Source organism: Triticum urartu, chromosome 1A (assembly GCF_056163025.1).
Source record: "Triticum urartu cultivar PI428250 chromosome 1A, HENAU_Tu73, whole genome shotgun sequence".
In the NCBI taxonomy this organism is placed as follows: domain Eukaryota; kingdom Viridiplantae; phylum Streptophyta; class Magnoliopsida; order Poales; family Poaceae; genus Triticum; species Triticum urartu.
In genome coordinates, this window is record NC_141873.1 from 467,438,074 (window position 1) to 467,457,561 (window position 19,488).

General features: G+C 45.2%; 3 protein-coding genes across 4 annotated transcripts; 2 read left to right on the plus strand and 1 right to left on the minus strand.

The window, feature by feature from the left end:
- Positions 1–1,116: 1,116 nt before the first annotated feature.
- On the plus strand, positions 1,117–4,199 carry LOC125519324 (uncharacterized protein At5g49945). Its single transcript, XM_048684172.2, has 3 exons — positions 1,117–2,265; positions 3,294–3,497; positions 3,583–4,199. Exons 1-3 carry the CDS (start codon positions 1,234–1,236, stop codon positions 3,808–3,810), a joined length of 1,464 nt encoding a protein of 487 aa, XP_048540129.2. The 5' UTR covers positions 1,117–1,233; the 3' UTR covers positions 3,811–4,199.
- A 770-nt stretch (positions 4,200–4,969) lies between these two features.
- LOC125519335 (uncharacterized) lies at positions 4,970–6,969 on the plus strand. The gene is made up of 4 exons (XM_048684180.2): positions 4,970–5,220; positions 5,307–5,412; positions 6,301–6,449; positions 6,560–6,969. Exons 1-4 carry the CDS (start codon positions 5,080–5,082, stop codon positions 6,653–6,655), a joined length of 492 nt encoding a protein of 163 aa, XP_048540137.2. The 5' UTR covers positions 4,970–5,079; the 3' UTR covers positions 6,656–6,969.
- Positions 6,970–7,291: 322 nt separating this feature from the next.
- Positions 7,292–15,211, minus strand: LOC125519309 (embryogenesis-associated protein EMB8). Of its 2 annotated transcripts, none has more exons than XM_048684160.2 (14): positions 14,873–15,211; positions 14,678–14,767; positions 14,085–14,152; positions 13,913–14,010; positions 13,692–13,781; positions 13,418–13,540; positions 13,256–13,333; positions 12,916–13,001; positions 12,406–12,454; positions 12,224–12,280; positions 10,868–10,998; positions 10,700–10,783; positions 8,000–8,066; positions 7,292–7,930 (listed from the first exon to the last, which is right to left on the minus strand). In XM_048684160.2, the coding sequence occupies exons 1-14, from the start codon at positions 15,115–15,117 to the stop codon at positions 7,424–7,426; spliced, it is 1,773 nt and encodes a 590-aa protein (XP_048540117.1). In that variant the 5' UTR covers positions 15,118–15,211; the 3' UTR covers positions 7,292–7,423. The 2 variants fall into 2 exon arrangements, with proteins under 2 accessions (XP_048540117.1, XP_048540119.1); XM_048684162.2 differs by having other exon boundaries at positions 13,913–14,004; positions 14,873–15,207.
- Positions 15,212–19,488: the final 4,277 nt, after the last annotated feature.

The following is a 19,488-nucleotide window of genomic DNA, read 5'->3' on the forward strand; positions in this document are numbered from 1 at the left end:
ATGTCCAAATCTGCCCGATGCTATTTGACTGTCCTAGCCGGTCAAGATGGAAAGGATGATGTGTGCAGTGATGAGAGGCGGTTCCTTATTTGGCTTGGTTGTGGAGACAAAGACACGACGTTTGGAGGTTGGAGTAAGATGTGATCATATTGTAATTCGAGGTAGCCAATGCCACGTGGTGTGCTTCTAACCTCAATTGCTTGCTACTCAACTCTTGTCCTCGAAGATGATGCACGCCTCCTTCTGCTCTTTGGTGCGCATCAGTTCTTGTCGTGGTGACCTACTTGTACTATTAGGCTCCGACCACATCTACATCGACCTCTCTACTAGTCGTTCTAACTCCCCTTCAACTCCTCCTGCCCTCTCACGCTTGATTCCGCCGGGGCTTGTCCGCAAGCTCGATAGCCTAGCCCCACCACAATGACACTTTACACTTTCAGTAGACGCAAGAAAGCTCCCCACCAATGAGCCCCGTCATGCTCTAGAGAAAACACACTTGATGATGACGCCATGAGGCGCTGCCCGAAAGACGCCTTACTTTAAGAGTGGACCTATAACAAGGATGTGGTCCCTCCTCGCATGTGCCACTCGTCCATTCTCCTAATCTGAAAACTCTAAACTAAAAAGCAAACCCGATCACGAGCTCGATTCCTCGAGGAGGAAGAACACAAAGAGTATGAGAACGAAGAAATATATGAATGATTCTAAGGCTTCATTTGAGGTGACATATAACCAGAAGGTTGTTGCAAAAAAAAAAACAAATCAACCGAATTTGACAGAAATTATGTTTCCGCTCCTCCTTTTGTCCGGTGTCGCCGGTCAACACGCCAGCTGAGACATTCAAATGGCACCGCGACAACTTTTGAACCTGAATGACTCAGATTACGCTATCAATGCCTAGATGATGATTTTCAAGGTTTCAAGATCTATGTGATAGAAATTCAAAATACTATAGAGACATAGTACAGTGCACTTCACTCTAAAGATTTTGACATAGTGTGAGGCCCCGAGGGCATAATTGTCTAGTCGAGTTCACAGTTTCTCAGATCAGATCCAAGCATCCAAGATCCAACGATCAGCAACTCCCACGGCTCCACGGATCTCCGACCTTTATCTCCCGATCTTTCACACGCCGGCAGCAGCGCCAGCAACACATCCGGGGTCTCCCCATCATCTTCTCCGTCACACCTACCAGCAGAGGAGAGGGATCTCTCTCCCTCCGCCTCCCCATCCATGGCGGCGCCGAGCTGGATCCGGCTGCCGCGCGCCACCGTAATCCTGCTCCTGCTCGCCCTCCACCTCTCCCTCTCCCTCGCCGCCCAGTTCGAGGGGTTCGACTCCGACGAGCTCCCCTCCGCCGCCGCCGCCGACGTCGCGTCCTCCGACGATGACGACGAGGGGCTCGACATCGACCTCCCGCCCCCTCCGCCCATCACCGTCTCCGTCTCCGCCCCTTCCCCTCCCGTGACCACCACCACCACTGCCGCAAACCCTAACCTCACCCCCAACCCCGCGGTCACGCCCCCGAATCCCACCCCCTCGCTCGACTTCTGGGACGAGGACGAGTTCGAGGGCATCCCCGTTCCAGAAGCGGCGGCCTCCGGCGACTCCTCCGCGCCGGCCGAGTCCGCCTCGTCAGATCCCTCCGCCGAGGAAGCGGCCGAGGCGGCGCCGGCCGCGCCGAGGGGCCCCGCGGAGCTCCTCCGCGCGTTCGCCGTCGAGATCGCGTGCGTCAGCTTCCTGATCTGCTTCGTGCTCAACTACTTCACCGGGAAGCGGCAGAACGAGGCGATCGCGCTGGCCTGGGCCACCAAGTTCGCCACCAGGGACTCCATCTTCGACAAGAACTTCAGCCTCCTCGGCACCGGCGACGGGAAGGACACGCCGCTCCTGCTCAAGGAAGGGCAGGACGTGTTCAAGTTCTACGCCAGCGGCAGGCGCTTCTGCCAGGGGGTGGTCGCCACCATGGAGATGCGTGCGCGGCACGACCTGCTGTCCAAGCTGCTGGAGCTGGTCTTCCCCAGGAAGGACACCATCACTTTCGAGGTGGTGATGAACGAGGATGCCATGGACCACGTGATGGTGGCTGTGGCTAGGAAGAAGGCGGCCAAGGCGATGCAGAAGGAGGAGAGGGATCTGCAGAAGTTTGCCTCTGTTCTCGCTCCTGCATCCGCTGGGAAGAAGTGGGTTGCAGATGAGCTTGCAGTGGTGGCCGAGTCAAAGGAGGTTGCTGGGGATATGATCACTGAGGCTGTGCTGGATCAGGTGAGAGTTTAATTGCTTAGCTCCATTGAGAATTTGCATCTTATAGATACAGCTGAACTGGGTAACATAGTTTAAACAGGAACAGATATCCTGCTGATTTAGACTTTCTTTATGAAAGCATCATAGGTAATCTAAATTAGGATTGAGCTAGTATAACTTTTGAATTGTTTAAGAACAGACCAAAAGGAGAAAGGTTGATTTGAGAACCCAACACACTCTTGAATTATGATGTCATTAATCACAGATATTGGATTTGGATTATGCGTGAATTAACTTATAAATTACTGAATCGAGCTTTAACTTCCAGAGAGAATTAGCGTCAAACAATTCCCCATGTTTACAACTAATATTCCACGTGGGTAGCATCTTGTAAGATATTATAGTATTGGTGCTATATTATCAAGTGGCGACAAAAACTGCGTGTTTTTAAGCTAGCAAGTATCGACCTATCATGGCAATGTCTTTTATTTAAGATTTTATTTATTTTGGACATGCCATATTTGTCTGGGAATGGTTTTTCGAGCAGCTTTTGCACATATGCAGATGTTGTGCTGCATGATCAAACCTCATTTGGATATGGAAGGGATGTCTGGAGCCTTAAAGCCTAAAACTGTACCCCAACCACCATAACTTCTATGACTGAAGTAACTCCTCAGTTTTAATACATGAACAAAATTATGTGCATTGTGTAGCCATTCTGCTTGGAAACAGATGTTTTTGTAGTTTGCTTAGCTTAGTGTGGGATTTTTGTGTGTATAGGCTGGCCTTTGGTATGGTCAGATTTATTGAAAAAGTAGATTTGATCTCAAACAGCAGGTACAATAAAAAGCAAGCTAGTTTTTGGCCCCTGATCTTGGTTGTAAGCATCCAGCCATGAGCATAAGCCTGCCTAAATGATCTTCCATAAAATCTGAAAAATATCGATGGACCCTACTACGAGGTTATTGACTTTAGTGTGACTTTACGATGATTGAGCAGTGTTACACAGTGCCCTACATCTATTTGATGTTCTCACTTTTTTTCTGCAGGTGCTTGGCGAGAAAGCTTTTGAGAAAATGGGGAAGTGGTTCATCTCACTTCATTTTTCAGATCAACTGGCAGGCTCTTACAAGAAAGTCCTCTCATTCAAGTTTGTGCTGCCAGATGCAAACAACATGGCTGATATGACAAAATTAGTTGCTCTTGTGCCATTCTACATTGATTTGGTTGGACGATACAAGCTGAGCTCACATGTAAGCACCGACCTTGTTTCTTCCTCTTGGTTCACAGGATTTTCAGTTATATTTTCTAAATCCTGCTATCCATGTTGAACTGTAGGCACGCTCAAAAACTGATGCTGCTAGGACGAAGGCCGCCCAGGAGGCTTTCAGGGAACTTCAGGGTGTCAGGCAGGAAACCCTGCTGAGGAAAAAGGCCGAAAAGAAAAAACTCATGGAAGAGGCAGAGGCCAAACTTAGCGCCGAGGTACTCCGGAAGAAAGAAGAGAAAGAGCGGAATCGGCAGATGAAGAAGGGGGCGCCCAAAGTTAAAATGCTGCGCTCGTAATAACATCAAGAATCTGTCATAGTTATTGGCTTTGCTGTTCACTCGCTGATTAGCCTATCTATAGTTCAGCATCGGCTAGACTCTTTTATGTTCCAATTTTGGGCCATCAGATTTGCTGTTATGAGAATCAAGCGAAAGTAAGAGAAAAAGAAATGCTGACAAGATGCCCGGTCCAAGTGTTTTCGTCGCATGTTGGTGGTTCCGTCTATCTGATTCGGGTGCACAGCAGCTCATTTGTAAGAAAAAACTCAAGACACTTCCCTGATTTGCTGTGTAATAGTATGTTGATAGATCTGTGGTCAGAAACTACACTTGGCTTACATGGTTTCATGTTTAAGCCGGCTTGCTTGCTGTTAGCCTGTCAATGCTCACTTTACTCATATCCTTTACCCCCACTGGCTGAATAATCGTGGCGGCATGTTTTATCTGTTTCAGTTTCTTGTGCTATGCCTAGAAATAATACAGTAGGAAAATAATTTGATGATGCTATACTGTGTTACTCCGTGCGTAAATAAGATCGTGGTTGATGCTATGCTATGCTCTGCTCTCCTTGTCTGTCTGCCGGCGGAGTGTCTGGCGTGGTGCTCTTGAGGCGTGCACTCTGTTCGCCACCGCTGGAGCATTCTAGGTCTGCTTCCCTCTCTGATAGTATAATCAGCCTCTTCGGCAGTTTCTTTGCATCAGCGGGCTTACAAAATGCGCAGGAGCTATGTTTTTTGACCAAACTTAGCATTACAGTACATAGATTCGTGGTTGATGGATGGCGGGTGGTTTCATTCTTCGGTGTCTTAGTCGTGATGGGGTGCTAAATCTGAAGTTCAATGGCGTGTTTAGGGTGTTGCCCTGGTCTGATTCGTTCAATAACAATGGCTTCACTTTTGGTGAGTCACTTTAGAAGTCCGCAAAGCTGCATATTAGCGATGGAATGAAGCTGCTTCGAACTCGAGTGAGGAGGCGGTCCATCTTTTTTTTCTTTGGTGGCTGCCGTGGTGGTGCCGAAGATACGTGACAGACGCTGGTGTCAAGCTTAAAATGTTCTATCATCTTTTCAGTTTTATCATGTCGGTCCTTACATGACTTACATGACTTGTACTTCGAACTTACGATATAAATGAGTATTACGATGAAAAAAAACGTGCAGTAGATCTGACGAGGGCATACTAGGGAAAGCATCAAAGCTGTACACCGCGCAACGGGGAAATCGGCAGAAGAAAAACGCGACTCACCTCCCTCTGCGGCAGCCCGCACTCCGCCGCCGCGCGCGATCCAATGGAGGGGGTGCAGGCGGCCGTGACGGCGCACCTGGACCAGTTGTCGGGCCTCGTCCAGGCGCTCTCCTCCGAGCTCCGCAGCGGGATCGGCCCCGCCGCCGACAGCCTGCTCGCCTTCGTCCGCGCCGTCGACTGGACGGTACCCCGCGAGAAATTCCCCCTCCCTTTCTCCCCGTCTATCTTTCCTTTGGAGCTAACTAACGATTCGCGTCGCCGCGTGTCCAGGAGCCATGGCTGCTGTGCTTGATGGCGTTCCACGCGGGCCTGCTGCTGACGGCCGTCGGGCTGAGGAGGAATGCCAACCTGCAGTTCTTCTTCTTGTTTCTTGCTTGTGAGTTCTCATCTCTGGGACGGGACAGACACAGTATAGTAAATTTTGCCGGGAGTGTAAGTGGGGCTATGATTTTATCTTTATGAGTTCCAACTTCTAACCACAGCAGCTTTTGTCCAATTTTACTTCTAGTTGTGTTTCATACATCACTAGGGAAGTAATATGTAGTCCAGTTATTTGCGCAATCCATTTTGTATAACTCAATTCTTGGTATAAGATTGAAAACTGAAGATAAAAATGAGTATGTGGAGGTTTTCAATTAGGGCATGATCCACTAGTTGGCTGATTGCAGGCAGCAATATCACTGGTCTAGGTGTATCTCGCTACCTTCGGCACATAACTGAATGCCAGCTTTCTGCTGCCATAGATTTCTCGAATACTTGTGCTACCATAGATGTCGTATTGTATTGCCATTCTAGTTCTTGCCCGAATAGTTAAGGTTTGACAAAATTGCGACATTGCCTTATCTAAGATTCGATGCCTTGGCACGAAGATTAAACATTCAGAATATCGTAATGAATTGAAGGGCATTGAATGGGGACGATGTGGGAAATTTAGCTTGTTACAGTAGACCATATAATGTGTGAAAGAAAAGTGCAAGGCTAGAACAGCTTATAGTATGACGCAGAGAAAGCATGCTATAAGCTAACAGTTTTAGTGACTTGGGAAAAATTCCGTGGAATTGTAGTTGTCAGCGTGTGCACCTCAAATGTGGTTTAATTTTTTTTGTACAGCTTTAAGCCATAATTTGCAACACAAGTAATTTCTAGTGTTTTGAGAAGGACCAAATGAAGCCGATACATCAGGTTGCAATAAGATCTCAAGGGCAGGCACCTGGCCATTTGATCTACTGACATTCTGATTGGTTCCACGGTTTCCTGTTTGCAGATTCAGGGGTGTATCTAGCTGAAAAGATAAACATCTACCTAGCAGAGCACTGGAAGATCTTCGCCAGCCGGAATTACTTTGACCGCGCTGGAGTTTTCGTCTCCGTTGTTTGGTCCGGCCCCCTTGTCTTCATATCTATCGTCACCGTGGTTAGTAAAAGACCTTACACGTTCCGAAGCAAACCTTTTCGTCAATTAGATTCTGCAATCAATTTGCGTTTCAGCTTTGTTTACAATCCAAATCTTTCTGACGGTTCCAGGTTAGCTCTCTTATTACACTGTGCCAGTTAATGGTGAAATGGAAGAGAGCAGAACTAAGGCATCGGGCTCGTCTTGCTCGTGACAAGGAGGAATGATTTCATATCCTATTTTGGAAGAAGGGAACTAGAGTGTTGAATTGTTGATCTTAGTCAGTGCTTGGATCTTAGAGGGATGCGCAGTTACCAAGTACTGTAAATGCTTCATCTGCTATCAGCATAGCATGTAATCTTCAGCTGCTCTTTCTTAGTAGTGTATTTCTATTATTCTCTGGGGTCATCAACTTCGGTAATGGTTAGGTATGCAGAAAACTAGATAGATGTTGTATCTGGCTCCATCCTGTTTTATTTGTAGCTAACCTGACGATGTAAGTTTGTTTGATATTCGCTATGATACATCTGCAAAAACCACACATCGATACATCCCCCCCCCCCCCCCCCCCCTAGTGCAAAGGTTATTTTATGTAGCGAGATGAGTGATAAATATCATATACTTCCTCCGTAAATAAATATAAGAGCATTTAGATCACTACTTTAGTGACCTAAACGCTTTTATATATTTTTACAGAGGGAGTAGATATAAGTACGTATAATATAAGCAGCTCAGAATAGGAGAAAAAACACACACCAGAACAAGCAAAATGCAGGGAGGTCTTTACTACTACTTCTGTTCCTAAATGTTTAAACTGCTTTAGGAACAGAGGGTGCAATTCCTAAAACAGGAACTTGGAGAAGTAGCATGTCAACTTGACCTTTTATTATTTCCTTTCAGCACTGATGGACAAATATGTGCATCAGTGGTTATTGCCAGAATTTTACATATTACAAGCGAAACAAATTTGTTTAGGCAGAAACATCACAATTTCTTTAGCCTCTTAACAACCGCTTGGCCGGCAAAGAATTCCTGAACTTCTTCCTATACAAGAAAAAACCTAGGGCACCGAGCAAGGGCCAAGATGTTACCACAGCAATGTAAGCCAGCCACCAGACCGACCTCCCCTGGGATCGAATGAGCTGGTTAATGGATTTCTTAACGGGGGCAATGGCATCGCGGATTTTATCTGTGGAGAGCTCTTCTCGCTGCTCTTGTGACCCTACAAGGCCTTGGGCAGGCGCTACATTATCCTCTGAGCTGTTTGTATTCTTCACCGCGCTGTGACTCTCATCCTGTAACACACTGGTGGACCCATTCTGTTGTACATTAATCATCCCATCACTGCCTTCCATTTCACTGACGGTCCGCTTATCCAAGGAGTCATGAATGTTGGTATCCTCATTTGTTACTGCAGCTACCATTCCATCTTCCATGAGATTGACATATGGGCCCTTATCGATGGATGATTCCATCGAAGATTGCAACCCATGCTCTTGAATCTGCATTCAAATGTTAATAAGTTATATCATGTTATCAAAGATGACTTGCGGTCTATTAATAATCACCACCTTCTGTCGATGCATGCAAGGACTGTCATGTAGAGCAGAGAAAAACTCGGAGACAGGTTTCACCCACCTATAAAACAGAGGAAGACATTATCAGATACCATCACACATAGAATCTCAAAGGTCGCATCAGAAGTTAAAAAAAGAAAGGTGTGAAAGGAAAGGAATTTGAAGAGTGGCAGTTAAAAGTTAAAACAATGCACCCAATGCATTTGTCGTACAGAACGTAATTTAGACATGTGCACATTCTAATACAATTTTGTGGAGTATATTTATGGATTTCTCAAAATTAGAGTATATTTATGCATTGCCTGAGAAACAACGAGGTGCAAGGGGGTGGCGGGCAACAAGATTTGGGCATTTGGCATGCTAGGGGGCTGCACCAGGGCGATCCCCTGTCGTTCCTTGTGTTTGTGCTGGTTATTGATATTCTCACTGCAATCATCATTCGTGGGGAGCAGGAGATGCTTTTTGGATCGCTGGACCGCTGGGGCATTAGGCACCGCCTATCTGTCAATGCTGACGATGTTGTTCTTCTGATTCGGCCTCTGGTTAGCGAGGCTGAGGCAGTGGTGGGTCTGCTCAAGGCATTTGGTGCAGCTTCCGGTTTACACTGCAACTTGGCAAAAAGCTTTGCCTCTCTGATACGATTCGACGAGGCCAACCTTCAGGCGATTCTGCACACTCTTGCTTGCCCGGTTAAATGCTTCCCGGTTCGCAATTTGGGGCTGCCACTCTCTGCCAAACAGCTGACCAAGAATGATCTACAGCCTTATGTGGATCGGGCTGCGGGGCATCTGCCGACCTGGAAAGCGTCCTTGCTGCGCAGCGCAGGCCGTCTGGTGCTGATAAATTCCACTCTCACGGCCATTTACCCGATGCTCGTGCTTGACCTCCCACCCTGGTTCCTTGCTTGTATCGATAAATTGTGCCGTGGATTTTTTTGGTGTGGACATGCTCAAGCCAAGGGAGGTAGCTGCCTTGTTAACTGGAAGCTCGTCTGCACGCTGGAAGAGTATGGGGGCTTAGGAGTCAAGAATCTGCATTACCTGAATAATGCCCTAATGCTCAAATGGAGATGGCTTGAAAAGGTGGGTCAGGACAAACCTTGGGAGTCTCCAGATTAACCTACCGCCTGATTCTGCCGCTGTTGGTGATGCGGTTTTGGAGTGTGTGCTCGGTGATGGCAAAAGGATGACATTCTGGTCTGACCACCGGATCAACTGCATGAGTGTTCAGCAGATCGCCCCGGCTATTATGCGATTTGTCAAGCCCTCTGCGATGCACAGGGTGGTGGTGGATGCGCTACCGGCGGCGGCTTGGATCCAGGATATTAAGGGCACCCCTTCGGTGCCGGCGATCGGCGATTTGTTTCTTCTGTGGAACTCCCTTTTGGGTGTGGATCTGGGTATGCAACCGGGTAGGTTCAGGTGGAGACTGTTCTAGGATGGAAGGTTCTCTTCCCGATCAACCTACCAAGGCTTCTTCTTTGGCCAGGAGTTCTTCCCTGGTGCGGCCGAGCTTTGGGGATCGTGGGCGCGCGCTGCACAATCTCAGTACTAGAAATAAAGATCTTTGTGTGGCTCGCACTGCACAATCGCCTGTGGACTGCGGATAGACTTGCGAAGAGAAACCTTCAACACCCGCCTCAATGTGTGCTCTGCTGCCAGGAGGACGAGGCGGCAAACCATTTGCTGCTTGGGTGCTCTTTTTCCTGCGAAATTTGGTATAATGTGCTGCTGGGGAAGTGGCTGCATCGGTTCACTCCGCATCCCGGAGTTCTTCTGAGAGGTTGGTGGCCTCAGGTGAGCGCAGCTGTCAGGACCTCTTACCATAAGGAGCTTAATGTTCTTATCTGCTGTACGATGCGTATGATCTGGTTGGAGCGCAACAACTGGGTTTTCGACAGGGTACAGGCTATGCCTTCACTAGCTACCAAGCACCAAGCGCGTTAAGGACGAATTTGATTTGTGGAGGGCTGCCAGAGAGAACCCAGGTGGTTCGGGGGAGGTGGATGTACCGAGAGATTTGTAGGTTTTGGGTAGCCGGTGGAGGGATGTGTGCACTGTCACCACATCTCCTGTCCTTGTTCGTCCCTGTACAACTCTGTATTTCCCTCCTGGCTTAGGCCTCTTAATACTAATGACACACAGCTTGTGTTCTTGAAGAAAAAAATGAGGTGCAAAAGCGGAAATGGAGGCAGGCAACGCTGAGCTCTTTTTAGAAGAAAAAAAAAGCAGTCACAAACTCATCAAAAAAATCTGAAAATAATTATACATGTACATATAAATGTCTAGTATGTACGTACAGATTTTCATTAATATCTCTTTTCAGCTCTGGTGTACGCAAAAAGGACAAATATGTGGATTACAATTAGAGTAACTTTTTGCTTTTTTGGAGCCACGAATATTTTTTGTGTGTAGCCTACAAATTAAATTATTTTTAAGTAGAACTTTACAGTTAGTACTCCCTCCGTCCCAAAATAAGTGACTCAACTTTGTACTAACTTTAGTACAAATTTAGTGTAAAGTTGAGTCACTTATTTTGGGACGGAGGGAGTAGAACACATCCATGTGTATCCACTATTTTTTGGAATGTTTTCAAACTTCTAAACATTTTTTTGCATTTTCCAAAATACCGGGCTCCATGGAGCCCACAAGCCAAATTGCTGCACTCCAAGGAGGTTTTGTGAATGAAACTTACCATAGTCTACCAGCAGTTAGGCCTTGAAAAAAACCAAGATGGCCGCCATTAGGTGTAGTTGCCAAAACAATATTCTTATTTGCCCTTAATCATAAAAGGTGGACTTGCATCAGTACACAGAAGTAGAAATGTTCAAGATAGCGAGCTTGTGTAAGACTAGTTACTTGCCTGCATTCATCCCAGGGAATGGCCTCCCTTGTGCAAAGGGGGTCATCTAAAGCACTGATACAAAGCAACGGAACAGACACGTTACCAATATAGTTCGCACAGCTGCACTTGCGGTAGAATGTGTCCACTGTCTGGGAAAATGATTGTTCGGTGCATCAGTTTTATTACTTATCCGATACTTACGCTATTACAACCGCAGGAGGGATAAACATCATTTCCATGAACAAAACTTGACTTCAAAAGATTCACAGCATTATTCTGGATTTGCATCAATAAGTTGGTTGACTCAAGCATTTCATCCATACAAACTCACCTATTTGGTTCATGTTTAAATTAATTTGAATCTAGATTGTAAATAAGCTACAGTAGACATTTGAGTAAGGCGGGGCTGCCTGATATTCCTAATAATGCCATCACATATCTATTATTGTGCTGCCTTGCAATAAATGCCACAGCTAATTGTATCCATTTTATTCTACTTTCCCAATGAAAAACTGCGAAGTCCAAGGGTCCAACCCTTGTAGCTCATGACAATCATCTAAAGCATGAAACCTGAACCCCAACTATTACTACAACTACCATCAGCATGCATTTCAAGCTGTGCTTGTCAAATGCAGATTCAGTTCATGCAACTGGTGAGGCCACAATTGTCATAACCAATCCAACCTCAATAGAATCAAAGTCTGCTGTGAATGTGATCAAGAGAGAATCTCAAGTCTCAACTGCTCAAACATGGGATAACCAGATAAACACCATTTTATGCCTCCTGTATTTTGCCATTTGACTGCTCACTATAACTAATCGATGGTTTGCTATTTAAGTTGCAAAGTAGGAGTCCCCTGGATCAATCTCAGTTGATCCATGATTATGTATTGTGATATTAGTGCCACTCAGATTTATTTTAATTTTCAAAATTTTCAAGGTTATAGTTGAGAAGTTCAATGCAAACAGTAGGTGATGCTTGGTGGAAATGGTTAGAATTCTAGCATGTTTCTTGTGGGAGTTCGAAAATTTTGTCCGGTGCAAATTCTACTTCCAACTAGTTAACGACTACCTAACTTCTTTTACGAATATTTGGTTACTTATCTCCAAAAAAATGATTTGACACACTAGTTTATGAGAAACTATTATTCAGGTTTGCATCCCCTCCTACTTGAAATTTTAAGGAAGCGATTCACAAATTGTTTTCTTCTTGAAAAAAACTAATGTGATTTTGCATCGCTCAACTCTAATCCTCATTATATAGAAAACAATCATTGACGTATTTAATCAAGTAGTAATGAGAGGAACAATAAAATTTGATGCAACTTATAATTTTAGACGAAGTAATATTATTCCTAGCATTAGAAATAATACCTCGTACTTTGCAACAACACAAGTTGCATGATGGTCAAATTCCCGGGTAGAGCGTGACTGATAAGAAGGGAAAAGGAAAGAATAATCACGGCCCTTTTCTGTGACCAGCATATTTCTATGATAACTGCTATTGACCATGTAACTATAAAAAAAATAGACCAGCAGGTTAGCACATTGCATACCGACGTAATAGCTTCCCAGTTTGCAAGTCGTGCCAAGACTGGTTGATGTCTGCAAAAAAAGAAAGAAAATCCAAAAGATGTTCATAACAGTCTGGACTTCACTGATCTGTGCAGAGGCTAGGGAATCCCATGGCCATTTTCACGCTAATGTCTCCAATGATTTGCAAACGAAGAAAATAAGTTTCAACTAGGAACACATAACCTGTGTAACTGAGCCTATATCTTGGACTGTTTGCTACTACGACTAATGGTTACCCATCACCATTAATGTTTGTTGGCTCATAACTCAAACAAAGGATACACTGTTTATCCCATTTGAGAAGTTCAAAATTGTATCAAAGAACAATCTAATTAGCTGTTGCAAAGAACATTGTCCTAAATAGTAGAGATCCATATAGGTAAATCATCATGGAAAATAATATGAACATGAAATGATTTCTTCTGTAATCAATGATCTTGATTAGCACCAAAGTATGGGAATGCTTAAATGTCTCAAGAGGAAATACATACAGTTTTGCATATCCTTTGAGACCAATTGCAAGAGCTTTATCGTAACAACGCTGCACTAGCTTGCGAGAAATAAATCTGCTAGTCACCTGTAAATGTGGTATACCAAATTATTATGACAAAAAGCAAACTGAAGTCTAAGGTAGTATTAGTAAGCCAAAGCACTAGACGAGTATCATTTGTTGTTTAGTCTTTAGTGTGCAAACATAAAGAAATAGAGAGCTGATGTCATTTGAACACCGTGGAGTGTAGAGATTTAGATAAAGGTATTCCTGCATAAGAAGAACAATAACCCACAAATGTGTAAAAAATCTGCACAATAGGCTCACTGTGGCTCACTAACCAGCAGATCCCAGGGTGAACAAATAGATGCAGCACCAGCTACAGGAGTACTTTCACCCTCTTCTCCCAGATACTTGACCTGAATGTGCAATTTAAACAAGTATTGAATTAAACTAGGTTTTAGAATATTAATTAATGTAAAAGAATATATAACAAGGTCTACCAGAATATTGGCGCCTAAGCTTGTCCCAACAGTGAATAATGGAGCCTCTGGGTACTTTTGATGAAGGTAATTAACAACTTCACGAATATCCTCTGTCCATCCACCATTGTAAAAGCAATCGGACTGCCAGAGAAAAATACCAAGAGTTGTGTGAAAATTGCAAGCTGAACATATCCAGCCTCTGATGTCAATGAAGTCCTTTAAGGTGTCAGGTCGTATATTCAAGGTGTAACAAGTGCATAACTGATTTATCATATTGCATGAGAGAACTTACTGTTATGGAGATGCCACCCAGACCCCTGTGATTGCCTACAACAACATTCCATCCATTGCTCACCATAGAAAAGACCAAGTGTTTCACATACTGGACATCAAAACATCTTGTTAAAACAACCAATAAAGGTAGCCCAACACCATGTGTGGGTCTGGGTCATAATATCAACTTCAGTTATTATTTAAACCAATCAGTTTGGTAAAGCAACTATCAGAACTTACAGCGGCAGTAGAATCACTAGTTAATCCAGGCACCACAACAACAATGGGTGTTGAATCATCACTAGAAATAGTTCCATCACAAGAACTACCATCTGCAGCTGCAACATACCACAAATGGTCAGGCACCCTCTTGCTTGCCGAGCAATCTCAAACTACCTAAAATTCTCAGAACCTTCTCGGTCAGAGGCTAGTAGCCAATCCAAAGCAATGGTTCCACCATCACGAACTGTGTACAGCTGCCTGCAATACAACGAGTTTAATCAATCAATGTACTAACTAGAATTGTGAGCCTAGCTCTAACTTAATCTTCTAAGGTTCAAACACACATGGGTATCTGGCCTATGGAAGGTAGCGTTCGACAGGAGTATGCTGTAAAATTGCTCAAACTGAAACAAGTGAACGCCTAAACATTTTCTAGAAGCCTGCAGATTCTTAATTTTAATTATTATTTTGACCATCTCTATTTTTCTTCTGGAAAATGAAGGCTGCAGTAATATAAACAGCATTATTGGATAACCAAAATCATACTCCCTCCGCTCCATATTACTTGTCGCTAATTTAGTACAAAGTTGTAATAAATCAGCGACAAGTAATATGGAAGGGAGGGAGTACAACATAACAGTTGCATCAGAATCAACCAAACAATGTACAATCACAATCTACAAACATAATTGGAGGGACACCATGAACAAGTACACATGCACTGGACAAGTAGAGCAATCAAATGTTAATGCGGCATACACAACATGGATGTAGTTGGCCTACCTTCTATACGTGACCGAAGGCGGTATCCCCCAGATGCCCAGGAACAGCGTCTGCAGATGAGGGCTCGCCAGCCACGGCGTCGCCAGGTACCTACGCGGGCAAAATTCGCAATATTACAGGGTGAATCACAATCAAATTTCTTGGAGCAGAGACGAATTGATGATGATCCACAGGCCGGAGGAGGCCTCGTCCCACCTGCCGTGGAGGGAGCGGCACTTGGCGGCGACGCGGTGGTAGACCTGCGAGTCCGGGTGGAAGGTGAGGGCGACGCGGCCGCCGCGGAGGCCGCGGAGCAGGTCGCCGAGGACGTGGAGCTCGAGGAAGCGGTAGAGGAAGGCGGCGGCGAGGACGAGGGCGGCGAGCGCGTAGCGCTCGAGCGGCACCAGCGCCGCCGCGCGCAGCAGCAGCTCGGCGGCCGAGTCCTCGACCGCGGTCGCCATCGGCGCGGGATTCTGCTGGCGCGTTCGATGTCGATGGCGGGGAGGGGCACGCGTGCCAGTGATGCTGGATTTTATTTTTTTCTCTAGTGGTGGTATGTGTATATATCTTTCTGGAGACGTTACGGGAGAATATGCCGTTCGTGGAGGAAGAGAGACGTGAGCCGTTTCGTCGGTTTGGACTGACGGAGGGGACGAGCGGTGCGCGGGATGCGACGGGCAGAACATATACCCTGTAAGGGCTCGTTCGGTTTGGAGGAAATCTAAACGTAGGAATTTGGAGTAGTATAGGAATTTGATAGGATGGCACTTGCCATCTTAAGGAATTGACTTGCCTCGTTCCTACGCACAAAATGAGCTTTGAGTCGATGTGTAGTTTCCTCCAAAAGCATAGAAAATGAATAGTATTCCTATGAAATTCCTTTACGCATTTCCTACAAACCGAATGCATATATAGGAAATTTTCCTCTGAAATCCTTGTTCCCATATTTTTCCTATAAAAATCCTCCAAACCGAATGAGGCCTAAGCTAAAGCAAAGCAACGTAGTATGATCTAAGAACCCGATGAGCTACATCATGAGCAATATCATTTACTTCTTCCGTTCTTAAATATTTGTTTTTTTAGAGATTTTAAATGGACTACTACGTACGAATGTATATAGACATATTTTAGAGTGTAGATTCACTCATTTTGCTTCATATGTAGTCATTTGTTAAAATCTCTAGAAGGACAAATATTTAAAAATGGAGGGAGTATATCTCTGAAAATGTGAAATACATGTGATCGAAGATCTAAAGAATAGCGGAAGAAACCAGCCAAAGTTTTCGTGATAGACGAAGGAGTAGAAGCCTCTGAAATCCTTCTGTTTGCCGCAACCGAAGCCAAGGAAAAACAATCTATGAGAAATGTAGGTTGGGTAATGTGATTGAGGTTACCCGTTGGGACATTAGTCTAGACTAAAACTTTAAGGCTAATGGGTTGTCCGTTGGGACAAGCGAATTAATGTAAATTTGATAGCATGAGGTTGGAGTGTGTTGTTACCATGACATATGCCTTTGAAAGAGTTGTCATTCTTGTGTTTGTAGGAAAAATTTAAAGTATCGACCTAAAATTACTTGTGTTCACTTTGTTGGGCTGTTTATCTGACACCTTAGGAGAATATTAAGGGCTTGTTTGGTTCTTACCCTCGCTTGCCTACCTGACAAAAAGAAACGCCTGCACAAGATTCGAAAGATTTGTGCCTGGCTAGCATAAGGTGTTTGGATGCAGCCTGGCTTGGAGAAAGCTTATTGAAAAACGCATTGATTTGAGGCCTGGTCCACCTGAAAAAAGTAGCCGACAAGACTAGCATTAGCACCAGGCAGATGCCCAGGCGTCCAGTTTCTATGACCTGGGCCAGGCTAAGCAATATGCCTGGTTTGTGCGCCAGGCTAAGCAAGACATTCGGTTCACCAGGCCAGACTGCTTTGGGATACTGTGGACTGCTTTGTTCACCAGGCCATTCAAGTTTGTTGTGTCTGGCTTCACTTCTGTGGCTTTCGAGCATATATGCCGGCAATATAATGTAGTGTTCATGTTTCAGCTAAATCATGAAGAGAACGTATCCACCGGATGCACCCTGCTACTTTGAATCATTGGATGGGAATGGATTGCTAGCATATTAGCAAAAATAAAATAAATACTTCATGCATTATCGAAATCAACCCCCACTCCACCATTTCCTCTCACATCATTAAAGCCATGTTTTTTTATTTCTTTCTCCAAACATAGAAATGACTAAATATTTTGAACCATATATCTACAACATGATTGTAGCTAACACCCTCTTTAGAAAGAGAGAATCACATCTGGTGACTTTTAGTAGTGGCCAACACTCTAGCCAGATTGATTTCATCCTCTCGAGAAGAGAAGATAGGCGTGCGTGCCTAGACTGTAAGGTGATACCTGGAGAGAGTGTTGTACCCCAGCATAAGCTGGTGGTTGCTGACTTCCGCTTTCGGATTCGTGTCCAGCGGGATAAGCGTGCCAAAGTCTCTAGAACGAAGTGGTGGAAGCTCAAGGGGGAGGTAGCTCTAGCGTTCAAGGAGAGGGTCATTAAGGAGGGCCCTTGGAAGGAAGGAGGAGATGCGAACAATGTGTGGACGAAGATGGCGACTTGCATTCGTCAGGTGGCCTCGGAGGAGCTTGGAGTGTCCAGGGGAAGGAGAAGCGAAGATAAGGATACCTGGTGGTGGAATGATGATGTACAGAAGGCGATTAAAGAGAAGAAAGATTGCTTCAAACGCCTATACCTGGATAGGAGTGCAGACAACATAGAGAAGTACAAGATGGCAAAGAAGGCCGCAAAGCGAGCTGTTGGTGAAGCAAGGGGTCGGGCATATGAGGACCTCTATCAACGGTTAGGCACGAAGGAAGGTGAAAGGGACATCTATAAGATGGCCAAGATCCGAGAGAGGAAGACGAGGGATATTGGCCAAGTCAAATGCATCAAGGACGGAGCATGCCAACTCTTGGTGAAGGACGAGGAGATTAAGCATAGATGGCGGGAGTACTTCGACAAGCTGTTCAATGGGGAGAATGAGAGTTCTACCATTGAACTAGACGACTCCTTTGATGAGACCAGCATGCGTTTTGTGCGGCGAATTCAGGAGTCTGAGGTCAAGGAGGCTTTAAAAAGAATGAAAGGAGGCAAGGCGATGGGCCCTGATTGTATCCCCATTGAGGTGTGGAAAGGTCTCGGGGACATAGCGATAGTATGGCTAACCAAGCTTTTCAACCTCATTTTTCGGGCAAACAAGATGCCAGAAGAATGGAGACGGAGTATATTAGTACCAATCTTCAAGAACAAGGGGGATGTTCAGAGTTGTACTAATTACCGTGGAATTAAGCTGATGAGCCATACAATGAAGCTATGGGAGAGAGTCATTGAGCACCGCTTAAGAAGAATGACAAGCGTGACCAAAAATCAGTTTGGTTTCATGCCTGGGAGGTCGACCATGGAAGCCATTTTCTTGGTACGACAACTTATGGAGAGATATATGGAGCAAAAGAAGGACTTGCATATGGTGTTCATTGACTTGGAGAAGGCCTATGATAAGATACCGCGGAATGTCATGTGGTGGGCCTTGGAGAAACACAAAGTCCTAGCAAAGTACATTACCCTCATCAAGGACATGTACGATAATGTTGTGACAAGTGTTCGAACAAGTGATGTCGACACTGATGACTTCCCGATTAAGATAGGACTGCATCAGGGGTCAGCTTTGAGCCTTTATCTTTTTGCATTGGTGATGGATGAGGTCACAAGGGATATACAAGGAGATATCCCATGGTGTATGCTCTTTGCGGATGATGTGGTGCTAGTTGACGATAGTCGGACGGGGGTAAATAGGAAGTTAGAGTTATGGGGACAAACCTTGGAATCGAAAGGGTTTAGGCTTAGTAGAACTAAAACCGAGTACATGATGTGCGGTTTCAGTACTACTAGGTGTGAGGAGGAGGTTAGCCTTGATGGCCAGGTGGTACCTCAGAAGGACACCTTTCGGTATTTGGGGTCAATGCTGCAGGAGGATGGGGGTATTGATGAAGGTGTGAACCATCGAATCAAAGCCGGATGGACGAAGTGGCGCCAAGCTTCTGGCATTCTCTGTGACAAGAGAGTGCCACAAAAGTTAAAAGGCAAGTTCTACAGGACGGCGGTTCGACCCGCAATGTTGTATGGCGCTGAGTGTTGGCCGACTAAAAGGCGACATGTCCAACAGTTAGGTGTGGCGGAGATGCGTATGTTGAGATGGATGTGTGGCCACACGAGGAAGGATCGAGTCCGGAATGATGATATACGAGATAGAGTTGGGTAGCACCAATTGAAGAGAAGCTTGTCCAACATCGTCTGAGATGATTTGGGCATATTCAGCGCAGGCCTCCAGAAGCTCCAGTGCATAGTGGACGGCTAAAGCGTACGGAGAATGTCAAGAGAGGGCGGGGTAGACCGAATTTGACATGGGAGAAGTCCGTTAAGAGAGACCTGAAGGATTGAAGTATCACCAAAGAGCTAGCTATGGACAGAGATGCGTGGAAGCTTGCTATCCATATTTATGTCTAGACCATCAGTTTAGGAATCGGCCATCAGTTTGAAATATATGACCATTTTTGTGTCTAGACCACAAAATTTACATACATAAAAAAAGAGACAATTGCAAATGCGACAACAATTCATCTTCTAGCCAAAATTTTCATGCAATGGTACAAAATAGCAGGGTGCATTCGGTGAGATCCATAAACAACTCATGAGCCAAAACTACACGAGCAACCCAGCCAGATGACGAGCACATCAGTTTGCTATCACATTAATTCAAACTTGTACCCAAGCAAGA

What these genes read in the sequence shown, in the direction of transcription:
- LOC125519335 (XM_048684180.2), top strand. Translation starts at nt 5,080, where the DNA reads ATGGAGGGGGTGCAGGCGGCCGTGACGGCGCACCTGGACCAGTTGTCG. An exon ending in TCCGCGCCGTCGACTGGACG is followed by an intron (nt 5,221 to 5,306) that starts GTACCCCGCGAG and finishes CCGCGTGTCCAG; the next exon opens with GAGCCATGGCTGCTGTGCTT. An exon ending in TCATATCTATCGTCACCGTG is followed by an intron (nt 6,450 to 6,559) that starts GTTAGTAAAAGA and finishes TGACGGTTCCAG; the next exon opens with GTTAGCTCTCTTATTACACT.
- LOC125519324 (XM_048684172.2), top strand. Translation starts at nt 1,234, where the DNA reads ATGGCGGCGCCGAGCTGGATCCGGCTGCCGCGCGCCACCGTAATCCTG. An exon ending in CTGAGGCTGTGCTGGATCAG is followed by an intron (nt 2,266 to 3,293) that starts GTGAGAGTTTAA and finishes TTTTTTCTGCAG; the next exon opens with GTGCTTGGCGAGAAAGCTTT. An exon ending in GATACAAGCTGAGCTCACAT is followed by an intron (nt 3,498 to 3,582) that starts GTAAGCACCGAC and finishes GTTGAACTGTAG; the next exon opens with GCACGCTCAAAAACTGATGC.
- LOC125519309 (XM_048684160.2), bottom strand. Translation starts at nt 15,117, where the DNA reads ATGGCGACCGCGGTCGAGGACTCGGCCGCCGAGCTGCTGCTGCGCGCG. An exon ending in TGCCGCTCCCTCCACGGCAG is followed by an intron (nt 14,768 to 14,872) that starts GTGGGACGAGGC and finishes TTGCCCGCGTAG; the next exon opens with GTACCTGGCGACGCCGTGGC. An exon ending in CTTGCATGCATCGACAGAAG is followed by an intron (nt 7,931 to 7,999) that starts GTGGTGATTATT and finishes ATTTGAATGCAG; the next exon opens with ATTCAAGAGCATGGGTTGCA.